This window comes from Plecotus auritus (assembly GCF_963455305.1).
Source record: "Plecotus auritus genome assembly, chromosome: 12".
Taxonomy (NCBI): Eukaryota; Metazoa; Chordata; class Mammalia; order Chiroptera; family Vespertilionidae; genus Plecotus; species Plecotus auritus.
Genome location: NC_137778.1, coordinates 37589308 through 37610676, shown reverse-complemented (window position 1 = coordinate 37610676; position 21369 = coordinate 37589308). Strand labels below are relative to the sequence as shown.

General features: G+C 56.3%; 2 protein-coding genes across 5 annotated transcripts in view; one reads left to right on the top strand and one right to left on the bottom strand.

Annotated features, from left to right (window-relative positions):
* MOV10 (Mov10 RNA helicase) overlaps positions 1 to 14539 on the top strand; it is a 22806-nt gene extending 8267 nt beyond the window's left edge. The window contains exons 3-21 of the mRNA XM_080648122.1: positions 3300 to 3473; positions 3725 to 3960; positions 4157 to 4415; positions 5955 to 6089; positions 6747 to 6915; positions 7646 to 7800; positions 8083 to 8259; positions 8353 to 8500; positions 8945 to 9103; positions 9335 to 9438; positions 9812 to 9909; positions 10005 to 10221; positions 11378 to 11495; positions 11687 to 11878; positions 12146 to 12220; positions 13479 to 13604; positions 13683 to 13771; positions 13984 to 14105; positions 14192 to 14539. Of these exons, the coding sequence (XP_080504248.1) occupies positions 3300 to 3473; positions 3725 to 3960; positions 4157 to 4415; positions 5955 to 6089; positions 6747 to 6915; positions 7646 to 7800; positions 8083 to 8259; positions 8353 to 8500; positions 8945 to 9103; positions 9335 to 9438; positions 9812 to 9909; positions 10005 to 10221; positions 11378 to 11495; positions 11687 to 11878; positions 12146 to 12220; positions 13479 to 13604; positions 13683 to 13771; positions 13984 to 14105; positions 14192 to 14283 (2845 nt within the window). The 3' untranslated portion in view covers positions 14284 to 14539. The remainder of the gene's footprint in view (positions 1 to 3299; positions 3474 to 3724; positions 3961 to 4156; positions 4416 to 5954; positions 6090 to 6746; positions 6916 to 7645; positions 7801 to 8082; positions 8260 to 8352; positions 8501 to 8944; positions 9104 to 9334; positions 9439 to 9811; positions 9910 to 10004; positions 10222 to 11377; positions 11496 to 11686; positions 11879 to 12145; positions 12221 to 13478; positions 13605 to 13682; positions 13772 to 13983; positions 14106 to 14191) is intronic.
* A 341-nt stretch (positions 14540 to 14880) lies between these two features.
* Positions 14881 to 21126, bottom strand: RHOC (ras homolog family member C). Of its 4 annotated transcripts, none has more exons than XM_080647730.1 (6): positions 21011 to 21079; positions 19203 to 19325; positions 17659 to 17822; positions 17033 to 17153; positions 16595 to 16725; positions 14927 to 15579 (listed from the first exon to the last, which is right to left on the bottom strand). In XM_080647730.1, exons 2-6 carry the CDS (start codon positions 19210 to 19212, stop codon positions 15406 to 15408), a joined length of 600 nt encoding a protein of 199 aa, XP_080503856.1. In that variant the 5' UTR covers positions 19213 to 19325; positions 21011 to 21079; the 3' UTR covers positions 14927 to 15405. The 4 variants fall into 4 exon arrangements, with proteins under 4 accessions (XP_080503858.1, XP_080503856.1, XP_080503857.1 ...); XM_080647731.1 differs by lacking the exon at positions 21011 to 21079 and adding an exon at positions 20642 to 20872; XM_080647732.1 differs by lacking the exon at positions 19203 to 19325 and having other exon boundaries at positions 14881 to 15579; positions 21011 to 21126.
* Positions 21127 to 21369: the final 243 nt, after the last annotated feature.

The following is a 21369-nucleotide window of genomic DNA, read 5'->3' as shown; positions in this document are numbered from 1 at the left end:
TGTCTGCCTCCTGCACGCCCCCTTCTGAGGATTGAGCCTGGAATCAAACTGACCTCCTAATTCATAGTTTGACACTCAACCATTGATCCACACCGGCTGAGTAAATAGTATCTCATTTTTACTTTAATTTGCATCTCTACTTTTGAAGTATATTTTATACTTTTTTGGTCATCTGGATTTATTCTTTAGGTTGAATATTCAACTTTTCTTTTTTTTTTTTTTAATATATTTTATTGATTTTTTACAGAGAGGAAGGGAGAGGAATAGAGAGCTAGAAACATCGATGAGAGAGAAACATCGATCAGCTGCCTCCTGCACACCTCCCACTGAGGATGTGCCCGCAACCCAGGTACATGCCCTTGACCGGAATCGAACCCGGGACCTTTCAGTCCGCAGGCTGACGCTCTATCCACTGAGCCAAACCGGTTTCGGCTCAACTTTTCTATTGTTTATCTTTTTTTTTCCTAGAAATCTAGGAAATTGGGGCTCTTTTTTCCAACCAGTATGTACTAAGTTTATGATTTTTTTAAAAAAGCACACACTTTTTTTTTTTATGATTGTCTCCTTAGACCAGGCAGGGATGAGTTCCTTCTGTCCCTGTGCCCACACAGAAGTTTCCAGAAATAGGCTATTTCACATTAAAATTTTGATTTGGGCTTCTCTCAAAAGCCAGATCTGGCCATCTTGGGCCTACCTTCCCTGCTGGCAACATCTGTCTGGAGATGAGGGACGTTCCTTCTTACACTAATGATTCAATAATGGCGCTGTATAGGTGCCTGAGGCTGAGGGTGTCAGAGATACCTTGGAGCCTGGCTTCTGTCTGCATTTGAGTTTGTGTCCAATCCCTGGAACTGAATGACTCACTGACCAAGGAGCCCAGGTGAAAGTTGATGGTGACGACCTGATTTCGTTCACTGTATGACTCGGCAGAGTTTGAGGCTGATACCTGATTTTAAGACTTCTTCCTGATGCTCCTCCTTCGGGGATGGGGGTACGGAGGAGCTTCCTTCTCTGTTTTCTCTTCCTCCCTGGGTTGTCCTGGCCCCCACTGTTCTCAGACGACTCACACCACCTGGGGAGATCCTGAACACTATGATTGTAACTGCAACCTGGGGCCACCCTAATGTTAGGCTCTCCTTTGACTTTGGCCTGAATTCTCCGGAGCCACCTGCCACCGGAATCCCAAACTGAGCGTGTCCAAATCCAGATGTCACGGTCAGTCCCTCCAGCATCCTTCTCCTCCTGATCTTACCTTCTGTCTCAGGAATAACCCCTAAAGCCACGCCACTGATTTCGGTATTGTCCTAGACTCCTCTTCCTTCCCGCCTCCATTCCCCTTCCAGACAATCACCAAATCCTCCTCCTCTTACATGCTCCGTATTTTCAGATCTGGCCCCTTTTCTCCCCTCACCACGGCCTTGTTCCTGCCCTTGTCATCTTTCAGTTGGACTGTTGCAATGGCCTTCTTCTAACTGGTCTTCTGCCTACAGTCTTGCCTCCAGCAAATCTACCCTCCAATCCTGATGCCAGAGTGATCTGGAATGCACATCTGGTCTTGCCAGTCCCCTGCTTAAAACCCACCAACCCGGTGGTTCTGTAACCACAGTGTAGCCTCTGATTCGGGCTGAAAGTAAGTTGCTGCTGCTGCTGCTGCTGCTCCTGCTGCTAACTATTAGTACCATTATCACTACTAATGTGAATACTAATACTAGTAGCTAGCGTTTACTGAGCATATTTTCTATTGTGTTTTCAAATGACCCCTTATCTTTTTAACACAAATCAGAGCTGATTCAAAGTTTTCTGCATCATGACATTCTCATTTATTTGGGGTGAAGGAAAAGGGCAGAGTTACAGGCAGGGGACACCAGGGAAACGTCTGTTACTGTAAATTCTCTTACTGTATGCTAGTGAGTGAGCATGCTGGTTCAGCCTAAAGAGTTAAACAGGGGTTACCATGGGTCTTACAAACTAGGATTTGCTTTCATTCCCTCGAAGGCATTGAGGGAGGGTGGAGAGCTGTCCAGATCTTGAATATGCCCAGGAAGTATGTCACATGTGGGGATGCCCTCTGGCTCCTGGGTGCCAGGAAAGGAGGAGGCCTGCTGGCCTTCAGGGTCAAGGTCAGGCTTGCAGAACTGTGCGTGACCTGGTCCCTGCCCACCTCTGCTGCCTCCTGCCACTCCCTTCCTTGCACTTTTCACCCTAGTACAACCAGACTGTGTGTGATACTAATCATAGCGCACCTTCCCCCTTACCGAGGTCTCCTTATGTGCCAAGCACTGGGTTAAGTGGCTCACTGCCGTGTCCGTCTCGGGTAATTCTCACAACCCTGCCAGGTAAGTCTGTCGTGGTCCCCATTTTATAGAGGAGGAAAGTGAGGCTCTGAGACTCGGGTGAAGTAACCTGAAGTGAGCCGGCCAGTGGCGAGCCCCTCAGCCCTTGCTCCCGCCTACTCCTCCACCTAGTCCACACTTGGCACGCTCCCTTGCACCTGACGCTGGCTCGTGGGGAAACCTTCGTGAACACCCACTCCTGCCCCCAGGCTGGGCTCAGTGCTGCCCTGAAAGCCCCTCGCGGGGGCTCTTGCCGCTCTGAGCCCCGGCAGCTAGTGTCTGGCACATAGCAGGTCTCTGTAAGCGTTGGTTGTGTTGACTAAACCGAATTTCAGGCACAGAACGTTGAGTTCTTGCTCCTCTGACCAGGTTTCCCTATTTCACCTTCTCCAGGCACAGAGCCAGCTATTTGATCTCTGGACAAGGATCCTTTCTCTCCCTGCTTGAGTTCTACCTGCACGCTTTGACTTCGGGTGCAAAAGGGCTGTCTGATCAGCCGCCTTGCCCGCCCCCACCGGACACCCATTCTGTCTCTCTGACCCCTCTCACTCCCGCCTCAGGCTAGACCCCAGGCCCGCCCTCGGAATCCACTTCTTCCCTTCCCCTTAGTCTTTGTTCTTCCCGCTGGGCTGGCTGTATCTTTTTCTGTCCCCAGTAGTTTTTCTCCCAAAAAAAACTTTGTTTCTTTCTCCCTCTTGGTCCTCCAAATCAACAGCCACGATGGGACATCCCTCCTCAGAAATGCACGTACACACCTGCTGTTTAAAACTGTCGGATTTTGTCCTGGAAAGTCCCATTGCCTTTCCTTAAAACATTGAAAAGTCCTCCGATCCCCAGCCTGAGTCTCTGTCCCTGTCCCGGGCCCTGTCTTGCCGCAGAGCAACCCTCAGACACCCTCTCCAGCACACCCCTGCCTCCCACTGGCCCTGCCCTCCCTCACTTCCCAGTCTCCTCTGCTTCCGGCAGCTTTGGGAAACCTGCCCCTGGCTTCTCCTCCATGCTGTATGGGATGAAGATTGCCAATCTGGCCTATGTCACCAAGACTCGGGTCAGGTTCTTCAAACTGGACCGCTGGACCGACGTGTCCGATACCAGCACATACCACCACAAGTCACTGTTTGCCAAGATCTTCCATGACAGGTGTGTGTGTGTGTGTGTGTGTGTGTGTGTGTAAGGGGGGTGGGGCTTGGGGGGAAGCTGTCTGGCTGAGAAAGTGTGAGTTGCCTCCCTTTGGAGTAAGGCCCTCCTTTAAGAAGTGGGGGTAAGGGTAGGAAAGGAGCTAATTGGTCAGGGGAGGGGGTGGGTTGTCCAGGACAGCTGCCACTCCCTGAGGGCAACATCCAACCAGGCCCCTCCCGCCCCAGCCCCTCCTTGACTCCCACTCTCCCCAGGGCTGAGTATCTTCAAGGGAAACATGGGGTGGACGTGGAAGTCCGGGGGCCCCATGAAACCCAGGATGGGCAGCTCCTGATCCGCCTGGATTTGAACCGCAAGGAGATGCTGACCCTGAGGCTTCAGAATGGAGGAACCCAGCCCGTCACCCTCACCCATGTCTTTCCACTCTTCTGGACCTCCCAGTTTAAATTCTACAACGGAGACCAGAAGCTGCCCTGTTCACTGGGCCCCGGTGAGTGGTTTCCAAAGGAATGACCCGTGGGTGGGCAGGGGCTTGCCCGAGGGAGGGCTGGGGCTTGGGAACCACGCTGGTGCTGTCCTGTGGCTCCTGCCTGGGGATGGGGCTCTGTCGGGGAGTTTCCAGGGCACAGGTGCTGGTGAGGGACCCCTCTCTCACCACCCTCCCACTCACTCAACCCCTCCCCCAGGTGAGTGCTATGAGCTCCACGTCCACTGTCAGACCAGCTTCGTGGGCTACTTCCCAGCCACAGTGATCTGGGAGCTGCTGGGCCCCGAGGAGCCGGGTTCGGAAGGAGCTGGCACTTTCTACATTGCCCGCTTCTTGGCTGTCGTCGCCCACAGTCCCCTGGCCGCACAACTGAAGCCCACGGCGCCCTACAAGCGGGCCCGGATCACTGGGAACCCTCTCGTGACCGCCCGGATTGAGGAAGGACAGAGACCTGACCGGTAACTTCTCCCTCCAACCCAGTCCAGGCTGGGGTGCCCCGATGCGACAGTGTGGGCCCCCTTTCCTAACTGTGAGTTCTTAACTCCTCCAGGCCTCGGAGACCCTTTCTGTCCAGGGAGAAAGTTGCCAATATGCGGGCAGTGTGAAAAACTTTTAAGGCTTTTCCGCTCTGTGGTGGGTTATTAGGCAGCCCCCATGCAGACATCTCCCTCCTTTTGTAGCAGCTTTATTGATACTCAGTTCAGTTCGCCCGTTTAAAATGTGCAAGTCGGTGGTTCTTCGTATATTCACACACAGGGGCAGCCATCGCCACAATCTATTGTAGAACGTTTCATTATCCCCAAAAGGAAGCTGTCCGGCCCGGCTCTCACCCCTTTCTCCCCATTCCCTCCCAGTCCTGAGCATCCTCTCGTCTGCTTCCCGTCTCCATAAATTTCCCTTTTCTGAACATTTACTGTGAATGGAATAATAGAATTTGACCTGGCTGGATGTTCACACAATACTGTTCACACAAAAAAGCAAACTGTAGACCATTGTGCTCTTTTTGTTAAAAATATATGTGTATAATGCAAATTTACAAAGAGAGAAGTGTGGACAGCTGCATACCAAAAAGTTAACATTCGTTATGCCTGGATGGTGAGAATGCTGTTTACTTACTGTTTTATTACCTCTTTTCTGACAAATGTGTATTGCTATATACATATACACTGAGTGGCCAGATTATTATGATCTCTGAACGCATAATAATCTGGCCACTCAGTGGATATCTATCTATATATCTATATATATATCTATATATATATATCTACATGTAGATATATATATATATAGATATATATATGTATATATATTAGAGGCCCGGTGCATGAATTGGTGCATGGGTGGGTCCGGCCAGCCTGGCCACGGGGAGGGGACATGGGCGGTTGCCTGGCCTGCCTGCTGGTTGAACTCCTGGTCGAGGGGACAATTTGCATATTAGCCTTTTATTATATAGGATATCCACTGAGTGGCTAGATTATTATGCATTCAGAGATCATAATAATCTGGCCACTCAGTGTATATGTATTACATATATATTTTTTAATTTTTTTAAATATGTTTTTATTGGTTTCAGAGAGGAAGGGAAAAGGAGAGAAACATCAGTGATGAGAGAATCATCGATTGGCTGCCTCTTGCACGCCCCTCTACTGGGGATCAAGCCTGCAACCCAGGCATGTGCCCTGACCAGTGAATGAACTGTGGTGACCTCCTGGTTCATGGGTTGACCCTCAACCACTGAACCACACCGCCCGTCTTACACGTATATTTTTAAATGTTTTCAAATATTGTGCATTTTCAAGAACTGAGAAGGAATGGTCCGGCCTTGGGGTGAGCAGCCTCATGAGGTGTAGTGAGTTATGCTTCCTTGGGCAAAGGTTGCTGACCCCTTCCAGCAATATTACTGCGTAGGGTTCCTGCACCCCAGGGAGGGGTGTTCTCCGCATCTCTGAAGTGAGGGGTCTTTGTTTGTGACAGCTTCTCTTCCCCCATTCCTGCAGTGCTAAGGGCTATGACCTGGAGCTAAGCTTGGTGCTGGGGACATACCACCCACCCACCCGCCTCCGGCATCTGCTCCCCACCCTTCTTCAGGGAAAAAGTATCTTCACAGCCCCAAAGGAGATTGCTGAGATCAAGTAAGCACCAGTCCCCTACACCCTCATGCTTTCTGAATCTGTTCCCTCTGGCTTCTTCCCACCCACGTGCCGCAGCCACCCACACCCTGCAGCCTCCCCTGCTCCATTCATTCCTTACCTTACTCAGCACGCACTGCGCATGCGCAGGGCACTCTTCAAGGTGAAGCAGTCACATGAGGGCCTTGCCTATATTAGTCAGAGGAGAAATGAGCATTGATCTTAAAATTTCTTCAAAAGACCATTTATCTTACAATTTCATGGAGCGATGAATGCTGTGAAGAACTAACGTAAAGCTTAGCCAAGGCCCGAGCAGGGCAAGCGAGGAGATGGGTTGTGCTGCTTTGCAGAGGGCAGTTAGTCCCTGCCTTTTGGAGAGGGTGACATTTGAGCAGGGAGTGACACGTGAATGAGGTGAGGGTGGAGGTCATAAGAGGAGTATGTTCCAGGCCCAGGGATCCCGTGCCCACTCAAGGAGCGGGGAGTAAGAGCCAGGGTTCCCTTCACGGTCCTTCTAGTTTCTCAGATTCCTAATCCTTTCATAGTCCCAGAGCTGCAGATGGGAGAGGGTGGATGCTCCTGGGCATGGGGGTTACCTGACCCATTGACCCATCCTCCTCCTGCCCCCCCCCCCCCAACTTCCCACACCGTCACTGCTAGGGCCCAGCTAGAGACATCCCTGAAGTGCAGAAACTACGAGATGAAATTCCAGCTACTGCTGCACCTGGAGGAGCTGCAGATGGAGCATGACATCCGGCACTATGACCTGGAGTCGGTGCCCATGAACTTGGACCCTGTCTCCCAGAACCCCAAGCTGCTCACGTTGGAGGTTGGGGCTTGGATCGGGGGTGGGGATGGGGGTTCAGCCCACAGGCTGTGGGCAGAATGCTGCTCCTGACAGCTGGGCAAGACGAGAGGAAGGATGAAGATGTTTCTGCCCCCCCCCCCCCGGAGGGCTCAGCAGGGGGCAGCGTGGGCATCCTGTGCCCAGAAAGAGGGTCAGAGCAGGGCCGTGGGAAGCACCTGGGTTTTAGTCCTGACTTTGCTGCCATCAGCTATGTGGCCTTCACTCTCTGGGCCTGCATTCCCTGACCTGAAAAACACAGAGCTGGACCAGGTAATCCTTGGTGCTCTTTCCAGCTCTCAGATGTTGAGTGTGCCCACAGATGCCCAGCATTCTGTGAGAACAGGTTCTTCACACACGTGCTGAGGAAGGGACCTGGTGAGAAGTGGGGGTTAAGGATGACCAGCGAGATTCCTGCAGGAACTGAGTTTTAAATGAGATCTTAAAGGCAGAGTAGGACCTGAGCCAGCTAAGGGGGCAACTGGGCAGGCTGGGGGTCTGGCTCCCAAGTCCTGAGAGATGCGTGGGAGGGTGTCCAGCATCCCTGTGCTTAGCATCCCTGAGCAGCTTGGACACACTTGGCTCTTCCTGGTCCCCTGACTCTGCTCTTGTTGGTTGGAGGGGAAAGAGGCCAAGTTCCCCGAGTCTTGGGGTGGCAGGGGCTCTCTGGTGAGCCTCCCTGAGATAGAATCTGACTTGTTTTCACACCCTATAGGTTCCTGGGGTGGCCGAGAGCCGCCCCTCAGTGCTCCGGGGAGACCACCTGTTTGCCGTTTTGTGCTCCGAGGCTCACCAGAATGACCCCATCACCTACAAGGGCTTTGTGCACAGGGTGGAGTTGGACCGTGTCAAGCTGAGCTTTTCCCCGAGGTGGGTGTTGGGGGAACCCTGAGCTGCCTGAAGGGTCTACAGACATCTCTCAGGCCAACGAGAAGGGGAGCTTCTCCCTGAGATGAGTGGGACCCCAGGGACGGGACAGGAGGAATTTTCTTCAGGGGGCTCAGAGGTGCCTTAGCAAGCTCCCTCCCCTGCAGGGATTGCATAGAGGTCTTAGGAAGTGGGGGTGGAGTTGGGGTAGAGGGGGAGAGTCCTGGCCTTGAATTGCCCACCCTCCTAACTGGCAGTCTTCCCCGTCTCTCTGCCTTCCCAAAGCCTCCTGGACCGCTTTGTGAATGGGCTGACCTTTAAGGTGAGCTTCACCTTCAACCGCCAGCCCCTGCGGGTGCAGCATCGTGCCTTGGAGCTGACGGGACGCCACCTGCTGTGGCCCACACTCTTTCCTAAGGCTGCCCGTGGGGTCCCGCGGCTGCCCTCCGATGTGACATTCAAGTGAGACTGTGGGCTGGGTCTCTGGGCCTGGAGCATGGAGTCCGGGGCGCCTCTGGGACACTGGATAACTTCATGTTCCTGACCCTCTGCCAGGCTGTATGACCGGAGTCTGGAGTCAAACCCAGAGCAGCTTCAGGCCATGAAGCATATTGTTATGGGCACCACCCGTCCAGCCCCCTACATCATCTTCGGGCCTCCAGGCACTGGCAAGACTGTCACCTTGGTGGAAGCCATCAAGCAGGTGGGGCCTGAGCAAAGACCTGGGGCCTACCCCTGGACTCCCCCAGGCCCACGCAGTTGTCCCGGATTCTGGTTCCGTCCAGCTTCCTGAATGCCCCTAAGTGGGTGGGCATCACGGGGCAGTGTGGCTGTTGAGATGGTGGTGTAGGTTGTGCACTGCACAGCTCTTAGAGCCACCATTCCCTTGTCCGTCATCATACACTTGTCTAGTTACTGCACGTTTTCCAGCATCGGACGTGCTGTTCGGACTAGCAAGGAGGCTGGGGATCAGAACTTGCCTTTTGTGTCCCTACCTCCCTCAGCTTTGGGAGGCAAATGTCACAGTGCGCCGCCTGCATCACTGTCACGACTGAGTCTTATGCTTACTCCCCCCCCTCACACACACACACACAAACCCCCCAGATCTGGAAGCTGCTTCCCACACTGCCTATCCCCTTCCCCCCAGGTGGTGAAGCTCTTGCCCGAGGCCCACGTCCTGGCCTGCGCTCCATCCAACTCAGGGGCTGACCTCCTCTGTCAGCGGCTCCGCACCCACCTGCCCAGCTCCATCTACCGGCTCCTGGCCCCCAGCAGGGACATCCGCATGGTGCCCGAGGACATCAAGGTACCTGGGGAAGTGCAGGGAAGCTCTCGGGGTAGGCACTGAGGCCAGGAAATTAGGTGACCTGGATTCCCACCCTCGCTGTGGGGCCTCGCCTGGGCCAGGGCCCCGAGCTGGCCTTCCATTTCCCTGTGTGTAAAATGAGAGGTGAATAAATGGCCTGGGAGCCCAGGGTCAGAGTGAGGGTGAGAGCGGGGAGCGCCATGCCGATGCCCTCTCCCTTCACACCCACAGCCCTGCTGTAACTGGGACGCAAATAAGGGGGAGTTCGTGTTTCCTGCTAAGAAGAAGTTGCAGGAATATCGAGTCTTAATCACCACCCTCATCACTGCCAGCAGGTGGGACGTGTGTATGTGTATCTCTTTTTTTAAAAAAAAAAAAAAAAATGTTTTTATTGAGGAAGGGAGAGGGAGAGAAAGACAGAAATATCAATGATGAGACAGTCATAGACCGGTTGGCTCCTGCACGCCCCCAACTGGGGATCAAGCCCACAACCCGGGCATGTGCCCTGACCGGGAATCAAACCATGACCTCCTGGTCCATGAGTCAACGCTCAGTCACTGAGCCACACCAGCCGGGCATATGTGTGTCTCCTAATTGTGTATATAAGTAAAGAGGTCGCAGGCTAGGGAGCAGAGTTAGGGGCCAGCTTGGTGAGGTTTGGTGGTCGGGGCCCTGGGTCTGACCTCGGCCTGGCCTGACACCTCCCAGATTGGTTTCGGCCCAGTTTCCCATCGATCATTTCACACACATCTTCATCGATGAGGCTGGCCACTGCATGGAGCCTGAGAGTCTGGTGGCCATAGCAGGTAAGGGGCTCAGGGTGGGCTGCGGCTGCGCCACCCTGCATGGGGCCGGGGAGGTCCCACCACTTACCTTTCTCCCCGCGCTACCTTGCTCCCAGGGCTGATGGAAGTCAAGGAATCGGACGACCCAGGAGCACAGCTGGTGCTGGCGGGAGACCCTCGGCAGCTGGGGCCCGTGCTGCGCTCCCCACTGGCCCAGAAGCACGGGCTGGGGTACTCCCTGCTGGAGCGGCTGCTTACCTACAACGCCTTGTACAAGAAGGGCCCCGATGGCTATAACCCCCAGTTCATAACCAAGCTGCTGCGCAACTACAGGTACCCCGCACCTTCCCCCTCCTGCCGTCCCACGCCGTCACGCCTGTCGGCCCCGCTGGAGGCTCCACCTGCGGGCCTGTTGCTCCGAGGCTGTGGAGCAGAAAGGCTGTAAACCGGGTTGCGGTCTCTCTGGGCCGGCACGCCTACTCCTTGGCTGTGTGACCTGACGAGCAGCTTTGCTCTAGAACAGTTTGCTTATCTGCATATTAAGGGATGGTCAGTGGTTCCCAGACACTCGGATGTATCTGGTGCGGGTCCCAGATGAAGTTTCCAGGCAATCCAAGGAGAAATTAGAAAAATAGGGACCATGTAGTTGTTTATTAACCTCGTTGGTATTCAAATTAAAGAGCTACCCTTCCTTTCATCCACAAGTTCATGCATCTGAAATGCTCAGACAGCTCCCAAGTCCTTAGCACCTTAGAGGGGCCCACTAAGAATTAAATAAACATTAGCTATTGTGTTAGTACAGTAGGTCCTCAGGTTATGTCGGAGACCCGTTCCTATGGCGACGTAACGCGATTTTCGCCGTAAGTCGGACCCCACCTACAGAAGCACCTATGTCACTCGCATGGAGCACATACACAGCAGTAATGAAGTGAAACAGTAAAAAAAAAAATTTAAAAGGAAGATAGCAATGCCTGACCTTTACTTGTGGTAAATAAATAATAAAAAACATAAAGCACATATGTGCAAACGTCAAAATGACGGAACTTTTTTTTTAATAAATAAATGGGAGATGGAGACGTAACCACGAAACAACGTGCGTCGAGTCCAGCGTAGCCCGAGGACTGCCTGTGTTTCTTATGTTTGGGGATTTAACACATTATCTCATCAAATACCGGTGCAAGTAGATGATGCTTGTGTGTATTGTTCTTCCTCCTCAAAATTGAAACCTGAGAGTGGGTTTCTCATGTCTTATTTTCTTCTTTTAAATTTGGCTGGTCTTTGAAACCCATGGACCAGAGCCTCTCCAGAACCACATGCGGTTCTATTTTCTGTGGTTTACGGTCCTAGCAGCAGACGTTGTAGGTGAATGAGCCTGCTACCCAGTGGACAGAAGGCAGGAGGATAAGGTGTGTGGGCCGAGCAGGTAGAGCGGGCGAGGCGTGAGTAATCCATTCCCGGTCTTGCTCTCCCTTCCCCCTCCGCCCTTCAGGTCTCACCCCACCATCCTGGACATTCCTAACCAACTGTATTATGACCGGGAGCTGCAGCCCTGTGCCAATGTTGTGGACCGGGAACGTTTCTGCCAATGGGAGGGCCTGCCTCGCCAGGTGAGGGGCTCCCACCCCATTCCCTCCCGTTGAAGGTGCAGGGGAGGAAGTGGCTCTGAGTGGAAGCCACAGGTCTTCCCGTTGTCACCTTGGCCTGGGGGCCTGGGAGCCCAAATTGCCTGGAAGGGTTTGGGGTGAGAGGCAAGAGGGGCAGGAAGGCTCGGCTCAGGGTTTCCCCTGACTGTGTCCAGGGCTTTCCCATCATCTTTCACGGCGTAATGGGCAAGGATGAGCGTGAGGGCAACAGCCCCTCCTTCTTCAACCCCGAAGAGGCTGCCACAGTGACTTCGTACCTGAAGAAGCTGCTGATCTCCTCCTCCAAGAAGGGCAAAGGCCGCCTGAGCCCCCGACATGTGGGCGTCATCTCTCCATACCGGAAGCAGGTGAGGCCCTCAATTCCCATCAAGGGTGAGACACACACCCACACCATGGTACTTCATTCCTAGGCAGACCACTAGGTGGAGGTTCCGGAGCTCGGGCCTCTGCTTGCTCGCCCGCCCGGATCCAGGAAGCTCAGAGGTCACTGCCCCTCCCAGTGTGCCTCCCAGCTGCCCCTTCCTGGGTGCCTCCCAGGTCCCTGGCCTCCTGCCTGACTCCCTCTTGCACTGGGGTGATAGGGTGAGAGAAAGGCCCCTGTCCCCATCTTCCAGGTGGAAAAAATCCGTGATTGCATCACCAGGCTGGACAAGCAGCTCCGGGGACTGGATGACATCAAGGACTTGAAGGTGAACTGACCACTGTTTCACATCCGCTCTTATCTGCCTTCTGCGCCCCTCTCTTCCCCACTCCCAGAGAGCCTCAGGCTCCTGCCCTGCTGCTCCAGGCTGCCCCTGCCCATCCCACCCTGACTAGGATTCTCCCCAAGCGGTCACTTTGAATATGCGGACCTGTGGTTCAGTTCGCGATGCAACCAGGATGCCTGCATGTTTCGTAAACAGCCCACACCGTTTTTATGATCAGGCTGGTTGGAGGCCTCTGCTCTAAGAGTAAAGTCCAGGCTCCCCGGCCTGCCTGACCTGTCACGTGATAGTGTCCCGCTGCCCTCTCCTCCCTCTGGGACAGTAGCTTCACTCTCTCTCAGGCCACGTTCCTCAGCACTGGCTGCAGATAAGAATCACCTGGAGAGCTTTGGCACTGCCTGTGCCAGGGCCCCACCCAGCCAATTAGCACAGCGATCTGGGGGCAGAGCCAGGGCATCGGGATGGTTTCCAGCTCCTCAGGTGATCGTGTATGCAGCCAGCGTTGGAACCAGCGCTTTAAGATTCGGAGTCCTGGCCCCGGCCAGTGTGTCTCGGTTGGTTGGGCATCATCCCAGGAGGTCATCAGTTCAGTTCGTGACCAGAGCACAAGCCTGGGTTGCTGGCTCCATCCCCAGTAGGAAGTATGCAGGAGGCAGCCTATCCATGTTTCTGTCTTCTCTCCCTCTTCCTTCTGCTCTCCCTAAAGTCAATAAAAACGTATTTTAAAAAGTATTTGGAGGCCTCTCTCTTGGGTTGCATTTTTTTAACAAATAATTAGTGATTATCTTCAGGAAAGTTTGAAAAACACTGCTGAGTTAACGTGTTTTCTTTTTCCTTGTTTTAATCCTCACCCAAGGATTTTTTTTTTCTCACTGATTTTTAGAGAGTGGAAGGGGGCGGAGAGAGAAACATGGATGTGACGATGTGGGAGAGAGACATCAGTTGGTTGTCTCCCACATGCACCCCAAGTGGGGCGAGGGATCGAACCTGCAATCCTTTGGTGTGAGGACCAACGCTCTAACCACTGAGCAACACGGACCAGGGCCCATGTTTTCTTTACTTGGAACACTCTCCAGCCCCCATCCCTTTAACTGCAGCAGCTTCCGGGGCATCCTCCTGTCCTTCCCCCTGCCCCTGTTAGAACACTCGCTCTCTCCCCTGTGACACCTGCCTTGGAGCTCAAGCTCCCCGAGGCAGGGCTTGGCCCTCTGAGGCCCTGGTCTCAGGCCGCCCTTCCCTCTAGGTGGGCTCCGTGGAAGAGTTCCAAGGCCAAGAACGCAGCGTCATCATCATCTCCACCGTGCGGAGCAGCCAGAGCTTCGTTCAGCTGGATCTGGACTTTAACCTGGGTTTCCTCAAGAACCCCAAGGTCTGAGGGCTGGCAGGGGGCAGGAATGCTTCCTCCTTTAGGGCCCTTCCCTCCGGTGACGCCAACACTTCCTTCCAGAGGTTCAACGTGGCTGTGACCCGGGCCAAGGCTCTGCTCATCGTGGTGGGCAACCCGCTGCTCCTGGGCCATGACTCCGACTGGAAGGCGTGAGCATCCCCAAGCTCCCCCTGCCCCCGCCGCATAGGGCAGCTGTCTCTCTATAACTACCTCCTTGTGGCTCACTTCATCTCAGACCTGTCCACCTCACAGCACCCTCATTCCAGTTACCTGCCACTCAGACGTTAAGCATCTTGTCCAAAGGCCCCGGCTGGTGCTCCTCAGCCAGGCACACTTGTGTGAGTGTCCCTGTCCCCCACAGATTCCTGGACTTCTGTAGAGACAATGGGGGCTACACCGGGTGCCCCTTCCCTGCCAAAGTGGACCCGCAGCACGAACAGGACTTACTCAAAGGTCTGAGCAAGCTCAGCGTCTCTACCTCAGGTACGGCTGGGCCGGGGCAGGCCAGGGCCAGGCTAGTGCTGGTTGGGGCGGAGGTAAGGAAGACAGCTCGCCTCCTTTCTCTCCAGGGCCCCAAAGTCACGACTACCTCTCCCAGGATCTGGAGGGTGACGCCGACCTGCCCCTGCAAGTGGAGCCAGAGTGGAGAAATGAACTCTGAAGAGATGCAGCCGGCCTTCGGCCTTTGCACGCCACCCGAGCCTTAAGCGCCCAGCTACCCTGCCCCGAACCCGAACCCAAACCCAGCCTGAACCCAAACCCAGCCGAACTGCCTCTCCAAGGGACAGGAAGGCTGGGGGAGGGAGTTTACAACCCAAGCCCTTCCCCCGCTCCCCTGCAGGGAAGAATGATACAAGCTGCTAACAATGTGGGGTAAGGGGGGTAAGAAAAACTGAAAACAAAATCTTGTTCTATGCAAACGCGTCCATGTCTTCCTGGCCTGGTCCCTGCTTCCAAAACCCCCGAGCTGACCCCACAGAAGATGGGATACTACCCAAGGCCATACCACCTCCCCCTCGAGCCGAACCCAGCCCCCACGACCAGGGGAGGAAACCCAGTGGGAGGTGGCAGGGAAGCCACCCACAGCTAAGTTTAGCCTCTGCTCCAGACCACTCCCCTCACCCGCCCCCAAGGCCCAGAGCCAGGCATGACCTCATCCTTTGCTCCTAGACTCCACCCTGCCTGCCAGAGTCCTGCCTTTGCAAACAGGGGCCGCCCTGGTTAGCGACTAGAAAAAGAGGAGACGGGACTACAGGCTCAAGGCCAACACAGGGACCAGAAGAGAAAGACAGGAAGCTGCCATATACATGTTGAAGCCTGTGGCCCTTTTATTCATGCCCCCCCAGCAGGTATAGCCAGAGACAGGGCCCCTGCCCAAAGCAGAAATACCAGGGCCCAGGACTCTGGGTTACATCCTCCAAACCCCCTTCCCCAGACGTGTGAGCCAGGAGTGTATAAAGTGCTGGTGTGATGATCCTCCGGGGAAGGCCAAAGGGACCCAGAGCCCCACCCTAGACCCAGGCAGCAGCAGAACTCTGCTCCAGGAGGGCGGGGCACAGCAAGGCTCCCAGAGTGCCGTGAGAGAGGGAGGGCCTGCCACCGCCACCGCCACTGCCACCACCACTGGGGCTGGGGTCTTGGGAGACTCGATGCAGTCCTGGGCTGGAGGGAACTGGAAAAGGGAGCCTTCAGCACGGAGCCCTAAAAGGATGGGACTTGGGGGTGTTCCTGCGCCCCTGGTGAAGGGACTCGAGGTGGGGATGGAGGAGAGGCCTTGGGGGTCTCAGAGAATGGGGCAGCCCCTCCGGCGCTTATTCTTGCGGACCTGGAGACCAGCCCGAGTGGCCATCTCGAACACCTCCCGCACCCCCTCCTTGGTCTTGGCTGAGCACTCAAGGTAGCCAAAGGCACTGATCCTGTTCGCCATGTCCCGGCCTTCCTCAGATCGCACAGGCTCCTGGGAGGATGGAAGGTGAGAAGTCAAGGGAAGCTGGTGGCAGGTGCATCTGCCTACCACACCCATAAGTGTAGGAACTAGAAGAAACACCTCCAGCCCTAACCCGCACAGCACCCAAGCCCAGCACCCTGGGCAGCGGCAGGATCAGCGACCAAGACCCCTGTTTATGTTAAAACTAGAGGCCCGTTGCAGGAAGATTCCTACAAGAACAGGGCTTCCAGGGGGCTTCCCTCCCGCCCCCCCCCCCTGCTTTCCCTTCCCTCCCGCCATCGCCACCGCCCTGCACTTTCCCTCCCTCCCGCAGCAGCCGCCCCCCCACCCCCCACGCTTTCCCTCTCACAGCCGCTGCCCTCCCCCGCTGCCTCACTTTCTGCTTTCCCTCCCTCTTCCTTCTATGCTGTCTTCAGTCTTCACTCTTTCGTTGGGTTAATTTGCATACTCGCTCTGATTGGCTGGTGGGCGTAGCAGAGTGATGGTTAATTTGCATGTTTCTCTTTTATTGGTGTAGATTCTCTCCTCCGCCCTAGACCCAAGCTAAATCCTTGTTACCTGAATAGGTATCTAGCCCCTCCGAACGGACCTTCCTGCCTCCCTGCTCTCTTTCTTACAACCTCTGCTGTGTGGCTGCCAGAGTAACGTTCCTAACACAGACCTGACCACATCTGTCCCGTTTAAAACCCTGGCATAATTATCCTCAGGGTAGTCCGTGCTCCTTATTCTGGCAGCTTTCTCTGATAAATGAATCCTGGCTAGAGAACCATTTACCAGGTGCCCTGATGAGCCAGCTCCCTCCCTCTGGGCCTTTCTTTCAGCCACTTATAATGGGTTTATTTTCTTACTCATCTTAATAGCCCCAACCACAGAAAAATAAACCAAAATGCCAAGTGACCTTGGACAAGTCACTTCATTCTGATGGCTACCCCTCGTTCTCCCTCACCAGGGTGGGAGGCAGGTGCCACCACCCCTCTAACAGGGCAGAAGGCTCGCTTCGGGCCCAGCCTGGCCGCCCACCCACCTGCTTCATCTTGGCCAGCTCCCTCCGGGTATGCTCGTCTTGCCTCAGGTCCTTCTTGTTGCCCACGAGGATGATGGGCACGTTGGGGCAGAAATGCTTCACCTCCGGAGTCCACTTCTCAGGAATGTTTTCTGCACAGACAAGACCCAACAGGTGTTGGTGCCTCCACTCAGACTAGAAAGCCCCCCCTCCCTGAAGCCCCTGGTCTCCCCACAGCAATCTTAGAGGGTGTTCAGCATGACAGTCCCTTTTACAGCTCAAAACCTCTCCCCTGAGCCCTCCTAAGGGCCAGCGTTCCCACAGTGAAGGAAGCGAGCAGCCCTCTGCACCCCTCCCCACAGCCTCCGCCTCCGAGGATGGCGGAAATAAGCCAAGGCAAGAACTACCTCGGGTTGGTTGATTCCAAAGGGTTCTGGTCCCCTCCCTCCAGGCCCTCACCCAGGCTGTCCGGGCTGTCGATGGAGAAGCACATGAGGATGACATCAGTGTCTGGGTAGGAAAGCGGCCGGAGGCGATCGTAGTCTTCCTGCCCAGCCGTGTCCCACAGGGCCAGCTCCACCTGACACACAGGGCCGTGAGTAGCTAGCCCGAGGGCCCGAGCCACACCCCCACTCGGCCACCGGGAGCTCCTCTCGGAAGCCACTGGTCCTTGGGGCTCCATGAAACACCCACGGAGCACCTGCTACGTGCCAGGAATAGTGCCGATCACTGTCACCCACCCCCAATTAGGTGAGTTTCTTTTTCAAATCCTGAGACATCAGCGCTTAATCTTTGTGCTGCTTATGAATTGCCATGGTGAGCGTCAGTTTTATTGAATCCTCACAACAACCCTTTGAAGGAGGCCTTATCATTACCCCCATTTTGCAGTTGGGGGAGCTTAAAGCTCAGAGGCGAAGGGTCACTGTGGAGAGAACCGGGAGGTGCATCTGGATTTCCTGACTGCACTTTCACTTCCTGACCGTCACTGGTGCCAGCAGGGAGAGGGCAGCGAGGCCCTGGTGGTGAAGAAGGACATGCTGGGTGCAGTGCTGGGCGGGGTGCCATGGGAAGGGGCTCTCCGTCACCTGCTTGCCGTCCACCTCGATGTCTGCGATGTAGTTCTCAAAGACGGTGGGGACGTAGACCTCTGGGAACTGGTCCTTGCTGAAGACGATGAGGAGGCAGGTCTTCCCACAGGCCCCATCGCCCACAATCACCAGCTTCTTTCGGATCGCAGCCATGGCTGGGGCTGGCAGGGGAGAGGCAGTGTGGATTTGGGGAGAAGCCTAATAAGCCCAAAAGCACTTCTCTGGGCCCCCCCAACACCTCCCCGGAAGCCGAAGCATCCAGCAAAAGAAGGGCAAGGGGCTTGCTCAGGTATGTTCTTGCCAAGAACCAACTGCTCGGGAAATTGGGCTCAAAATTCTTTATCTCAGGCTCAGGGACAGGTCTCCCGCCATGGGTTAGAACACAGAAGTGGGAGGTGGAAAACCCAGCCACGTGGGAGCCAGACAACATGAGTTCTGACGGAATCCACTCACCCACAGTGGGGCCCTGGACACCTAGAGGGGGTGCTCGGGGACATGTCCAAAGAGCCAGACTTCACTTGTTACCGGGATTCTGATACAATCTAGAACACGCTGTCCCTCACCCAGCACAAGTCATGCCCACCCCATTACAAATTGAGCGGTTCTTCTCCAAGGGCCTGGGCCAGAAGAACAGGCGACCAGGTGGTAGGTGGGTAAGGGAAACTGAAACTGGGGTGTGGGGGGGGGGCATTTTGACAAAAGTCATCTCCCGCCGAAACCGGTTTGGCTCAGTGGATAGAGCGTCGGCCTGCGGACTGAAGGGTCCTGGGTTCGATTCCGGTCAAGGGCATGGACCTTGGTTGCGAGCACATGTGGGGGGGTGTGCAGGAGGCAGCTGATCGATGTTTCTCTCTCATCGATGTTTTCAACTCTCTATCCCTCTCCCTTCCTCTCTGTAAAATATCAATAAAATATATATATAAAAAAAAAAGTCATCTCCCTCGGTCCCCAGAAGCCTAGCAGGGAAATGGAGAGCTTCCTAGTTTGACAAGTTAGGAAAGGGAGGCTCAAACACGCAATCAGCAGTCACGACAGCGATGGCACTCGAAGCAGGGCTGTGTGACTCCATCGAGTCTCCGTACCACCCCCGAGGTGGGACAGAGCAGAGGGAGGGAAACCCAGACAGAGGGCAGGGGCAGCAGCCAGCAGGCTTCCCTGGCCCACCCCATCTCGGTTCCCAAAGCCCCGTTACACAAAGGAGGCTCAGTCCCCACGGTGCCCACAGCCCACATTCGGGCAGCCTGCCCTCCTCCCCCTTCCTCCTGGGCCTGGCAGCAACACTGGGTCACTCAGCCTCAGGCAGGGGACAATGACCACACTGTCGCGGGAGCCACACATCCACCACAGCAGAGCGGCAGAGAATAATCCACCAGGGAGTCACCTCCACCCACTCCACGGAACAGCCCCTTCCTCCCCTCCGTCCAGCCAGTTCACCCAAGGCCCTGCCCACCCCTCCCTGTGACTCAGGGCGAGGAGTCAGCTTCCTGGGGTTTCCATGTCCCCCCGCCCCCCCCCCCCCCCCGCCCTGCCCAAGCACACACCAGTGAGCATCTGCACCGTTCATCACACCTTCCCAGCTTCCCTGCCCCTGAGCTGAGCCTCACTTCCTGCCCCCAGGGGAGAGGAGCTGACCCCCAGCCGGCTGAACTTCCCAGGTGGTAGGCCTAGAGGAAGAGAGAGTCCAGACTGTTGGAACTGCTGCTGGGAGGAGCTCCCCAAAACGGAGACAAATGAGGGCCAGGCCCAGCAGCAAACAGGCAGGGAGTCGTTAAGAAAGAAGGAGATGGTAACCTGATCTCTGCCCAAAACCTAGCTTTTTCTCTTTGTCCCACATCCTGTCAAACTGGGCTGAACTCCTTTTCTCCCCACATACCACCGCCTCACACCCCTGCCTTGGACCGTCCTGTAGGAAGTGAATATTCCAGCCGAAGGCTCCTTATCTTGGACAGCGGGGTCCTGGGTGGCCTCCCTCCCCTACACACACAAACTGGGGTGAGGGAAGTAGATACGAGTGAGAGAGAATTTATAGTTGCCAGTTCACAGCCACACTCTCTCCGCCTGGAAGGGGGGCTCTCTCCCTGATACCCCAAAAGACAGGCAAGAGGGCAGATCTCCAAAAATGGAAACCATCCTTCAAAAAGGTAACCAACTCCCAGGTGACCAACTCCCCTCGGCCCCCTCCCACCAGTTCCATTGGTCAGCTGTGTGCAAACAGGCCGCGCTGGTCGCCCGGACATGGATGGAGGGCAATCACCAGTTGCTAAGGCTTTGGTGTGCCAGTGCCCTCCCTCAGCAGGGCAGTTTAGGTGGCGCGGGCAGTGGGACCAGGGCATGCATTAAGTGGCCTGGAGCCTTTCCCTAAAGGCTCTGGTTGGGCCAGAAGAGCGAGCGGCCGGCCCAGGCGGGGACTCTTAGGACTAAGGCCAAGATGGCAAGGACAACAGCTCCCCAGGAGAAGCAGCCCCAGAGAAACTGCCGCTCAGACCCTCAGAGGGGCCCCGAGACCGCCAGGAATGGAGCCAGGAACTCCTGGGGCCTCCCCTGAGACAAGGCAGACATCCACCCCGTCCTCATTCTCTCCATTTCCAGATGACCCGGGGCCCGCCGTGCCCTGCCAACCACCCTGAGGTCTAGGGGAGGAATCCGATATCGCCTCAACTTTAAAACCAGAACTCGGCCTAGGGTCTCCCAGCCCAGAACAAGTTGGGAAGTGGGAGGGGGGAGGGCGAGGGTTGGAAGAAAGGAGATCCTTACACACACACACACACACACACACACACACACAAAGGAGCTGGATCCCTCCTGCTCCCCCCAGCCTCCCACCCCGGGCCGGCTCCAGGAACCGTCTAGGGCGGTGTCCAGACCCCGCAGAGCAGTGGCAGCCCCCGCAGATCACACCCCGCCCCTCTTCCCGCCATTCCCCGGCCCCGCCTGGGGAAAAATCCCACTTCCACCGGCCTCGGCCCGCACCCCACCCCACCCAGGTCCTCCTCGGCCGCCCGGTCTGAGCTGGGCCTCTCTCGCGGAGACCCAAGTTGTCCGCTCGCCCGGTGGGGCAGGTTCCGGGAAGCTGGGACGGGAAGGGAAAGGAGTCCGGCTCGGACACCAGGAGGGAGGGGCCCGGCGGGGCAGGTCCCGGGGCCCTGGCTGCAGCCCAGGGAGGGCCGAGCCGGCCGGACCCCCGCACACCCAGACGCCGCGTCCAAAGGGCGGGAAGGCGGCGGGCGCTCGGGCCCAGGACCCCTCCCCAGCCGGCGCCCCGAGCTCCGGCCAAGCGGATGGGGAGAGAGTGCTCTCCCGGGACGAGCTCCAGGGACGCCCGCACCCCCAGCCCCCCGGCCCAGGGTACCTTCCGCTCGGCCGCCTTCAGCTCCGCGGCCGGTGCCCGAGGCAGAGACTGACCCGAGGGCCCCGCCCCGCCCTCCTCAGCGCCGCGCCGGGGAGGGGAGGGGAGGGGAGGGGAGGGGAGGGGAGGGGAGGGGAGGGGAGGGGCGGGGCGGGCGGGCCGGCTGGGGAGGGGCGGGCCCCGGCCGGGCTCCGCCTGTCCAAGTCCGGGCCTGGGGCCACCGTGGCCGGGGTCGGAGGAGATGCTGGGGCTGGGAGGAGTGGGCGGCGGGCGAGGCGGCCCCTCTCCCCAGGACCCTCTGCCCCGCTTCCCAGCCCCTAGGGGCGGCCCGGCGTCGGGAAAGTTGCGAGGCGCTCGGGGTG